General features: G+C 59.2%; 1 protein-coding gene across 1 annotated transcript; it reads right to left on the bottom strand.

Moving 5' to 3' along the window:
- Positions 1-1208: 1208 nt before the first annotated feature.
- LOC114071895 (class I histocompatibility antigen, F10 alpha chain-like) lies at positions 1209-2935 on the bottom strand (the record flags this gene model as incomplete). The annotated part of the gene is made up of 4 exons (XM_027909778.1): positions 1209-1232; positions 1696-1806; positions 1922-2194; positions 2647-2935. Coding segments are annotated over 4 exons (690 nt in total), but the record flags the coding sequence as incomplete, so codon positions are not given.
- Between the last annotated feature and the right edge of the window lie 160 nt (positions 2936-3095).

Below are 3095 nucleotides of genomic sequence, written 5' to 3'. Positions count from 1 at the left end.
TCCAGGGATGGGGCAGCCACAGCTTCTCTGGGCAACCTGGGCCATGTTTCACCATCCTCATAAAAACTGCTCCCTCATATCCAGTCTGAATCCACCTTCTCTGAGTTTGAAACCACCATCCCTTGTCCTGTCCCTCCAGCCCTTGTCCCCAGTCCTTCTCCAGCTCTCCTGGAGCCCCTTTAGGCTCTGCAAGGGGCTCCAAGGTCTCCCTGGAGCCTTCCCTTCTCCAGGTGAGCACCCCCAGCTGTCCCAGCCTGGCTCCAGATCAGAGGGGCTCCAGCCCTGGGAGCAGCTCTGGGGCCTCCTCTGGACTCGCTCCAGCAGCTCCACGTCCTCCTGCTGTTGGATCCCAGAGCTGGAGGCAGCTCTGCAGGTGGGGTCTCACCCGAGGGGGCAGAATTCCCCCCTCCCTGCTGTGGGACCTGCCCAGGACACAGGGGGGGTTCTGGGATGGGGCAAGTCCAGCCCCTCACCCACCAACACCCCCAGGTCCTTCTCCCAGGGCTGATCCTGATCCCTTCATGCCCATCCTGGATTGATCCCAGGGGTTGCCCTGACCCAGGATCACATCCCCTCCTTTCCTGCCCGGCCCTTCTGAACAGCCTCCACTCCTGGGGTCTCCATCCCTGTCCCCCTTCACATTCCTGGCGTTCCCATCCTAGTCTTGATGTCCCCATTCCCAGTTCCTGGTGTCTCCAACCTGCCCCCAGTCACCTCATCCCTGTCCCCCTTCCCATTCCTGGTGTTCCCATCCTAGTCCTGATGTCCCCATTCCCAGTTCCTGGTGCCTCCAACCTGCTCCCAGTGTCCCCATCCCTGTCCCCAGTGTTGCCATCCCCATCATCTCTGTCCCCATTCCCATTCCTGAGGTTCCCATCCCTGTCCCCATTCCCATTCCTGAGGTTCCCATCCCTGTCCCCATTCCTGAGGTTCCCATCCCTGTCCCCATCCCCATTCCTGGTTCCCAGAGAGGAACTGCCGGATGCCAGAGGAGGGAACCAGGATTTATTGCCCAAAGCAGGAGATTTTCACACCACAATTAAAGCATCAGTAATAATTGTGCTCCTGGGTTTCACAGATGGAAAAGCAGGAAGTTGATCCATTGGGAAGAGCCGCAGGGGGGCCGGGCTGGGAGGGAGCAGTGGGATGAGCTCTGCCAGCAGCTCCTGCCTTTCCACAGGGACAGGGGAGGGGCGGATCCAGGTCTGGGATCACTCAGGCCGTGATTCCTGCTGGGATGAGAGTGGGAAAAGGAGTCCCCATGTCCCTGTGCCCATCCCAGGAGATGGATCCAGCTGGGGAGCTCATGGAGAGCAGCAACTGCTCCGGATTCCCTCCTGATCCTGCTCCGTCCATCCCATCCCAATCCCACTCCAGAATCCAGCCCTGATCCCAGCCCACAATTCCACCTGATCCCACTCTGCAATCCTGCCCTGAGCTGCAATCCTGTTCCAATCCCGCTCCATCCATTATGCCCTGATTCCCCTCTGGAATCCCGGGATCCATCCTGGCATCCCAGCAGGGAGGATCTGGATCCACACACGCTGCTGGTACTCACTGGTGGGCGCGAGGTCGTATCCATTGCCCTTTCCCTTCCCTATGGAAAGAAAGCGGGATCAGCACCCGTGGCACAGGATCCCCGGAATGCTGCCGGGCGGATCCGGGCCCCTTCCCGACCCCCATCCCGTGAGTTACCGGCTCGGAGCTTCCCGACACCGACTGCGATGAGGCCGATGATGACGACGATGGCAGCGATGACGGACACAGCGACCAACACCGGGCTGGAATTCCAGATGGATTCCGGCTCTGGGAAGGGCGGGAGGGGGAGCAGGGGGAGGGTTACCCCCATCTCGCTGCCCCACACTCCCAAATTCCTCGTTCCCACATGCCCAGTTGCCACATTGCCCGTTCCCAGGCTCACCCCAGGCGAAGATCCCGGGCTCCGGCATTCCGGCGTGCTCCACCCGGCACCGGTACTGCTCCCGCTCCCCCGGCAGCACCTCGATCCTGGCCCAGCTGTGGAAGGTGCCGTCGCTGTTGGGAACGATCCCGCCCCACTCCGTCTCCTGATCCCGGATTTCATCCCCCTTCATCCAGTTGATCGCGATGATCCCGGGGTAGAATCCGTACGCATGGCAGGACAATGTCAGGATCCCGTGTTCCTCTTTCCCGGACACGTGGACATCAGGGGGATCTGGAATGGGATAATAGTGAGATCCATCCATGAAATTCCCATGGTAATGGGACTACAGTGAGATCCATCCACAGAATTCCTGTTGGAATGGGAAAACCCATGCATGGAATTCCCATGGGAGTTGGATGATTCAGATTCATCCATGCAATTCCCATGGGAATTCCCATGTTCCTCTTCCCCATACACATGGACATCAGGGGGCTCTGGAGTGGGATAAGGGTGAGATCCATCCATGGAATTCCCATGGGAATGGGACAGCAGTGAGATCCACCCACAGAATTCCCACTGGAATAGGACAACAGTGGGATCCATCCATGGAATTCCCGTGGGAGTTGGATGACTCAGATTCATCCACGGAATTCCCACAGGAATTCCCATGTTCCTCAGTACCACCTTCCCAAAATCCCACCTTCCCAAATCCCACATTCCCATGGGAATTCTGTCTCCCTCACCTTTGCGCTCCAGCACCTCCCGCCCGTATCCGACATATTTCTGGAGCCATTCCAGACAGATGCTCCCAAGGTAATGTGTCCATCTCTCCACCTCGATCCCATCAGATTCCCATTTCCTCTTGGTGATCTGGGCAGCTCCATCGGCCGCCACGAAGCTCCTGGATCCCAGCTCCAAGGAGATGAAATCCCGCCCGTCGTAGCCGTCCCGAAAGGATCCACGGACGCTCCCGTCGGACAGGAGGTCACAACCAGAAAGCCACTGCCATGTGTGGAGACCTGGGGGGCGGGATCAGACCCAGAGAGACCCCTGGAATTGTGTCGCAGCCCCACGGAGCCCCATTCCAGCCCTATGGAGCCCCAGAGTCCGATGGAGACCCACAGAGGCTCATCCCAGCCCCTTGGAGTGCCCTGGATCCACATCCCACTCCCACACATCCCATCCCAACCCC

The sequence above is a fragment of the Empidonax traillii genome, unplaced genomic scaffold (assembly GCF_003031625.1).
Source record: "Empidonax traillii isolate 1590-97213 ecotype Southwest subspecies unplaced genomic scaffold, ASM303162v1 scaffold2399:size25128, whole genome shotgun sequence".
NCBI classification, from domain to species: domain Eukaryota; kingdom Metazoa; phylum Chordata; class Aves; order Passeriformes; family Tyrannidae; genus Empidonax; species Empidonax traillii.
Note: the sequence above shows the minus strand (reverse complement) of the source record. Positions and strands in the feature narration are given on the sequence as shown.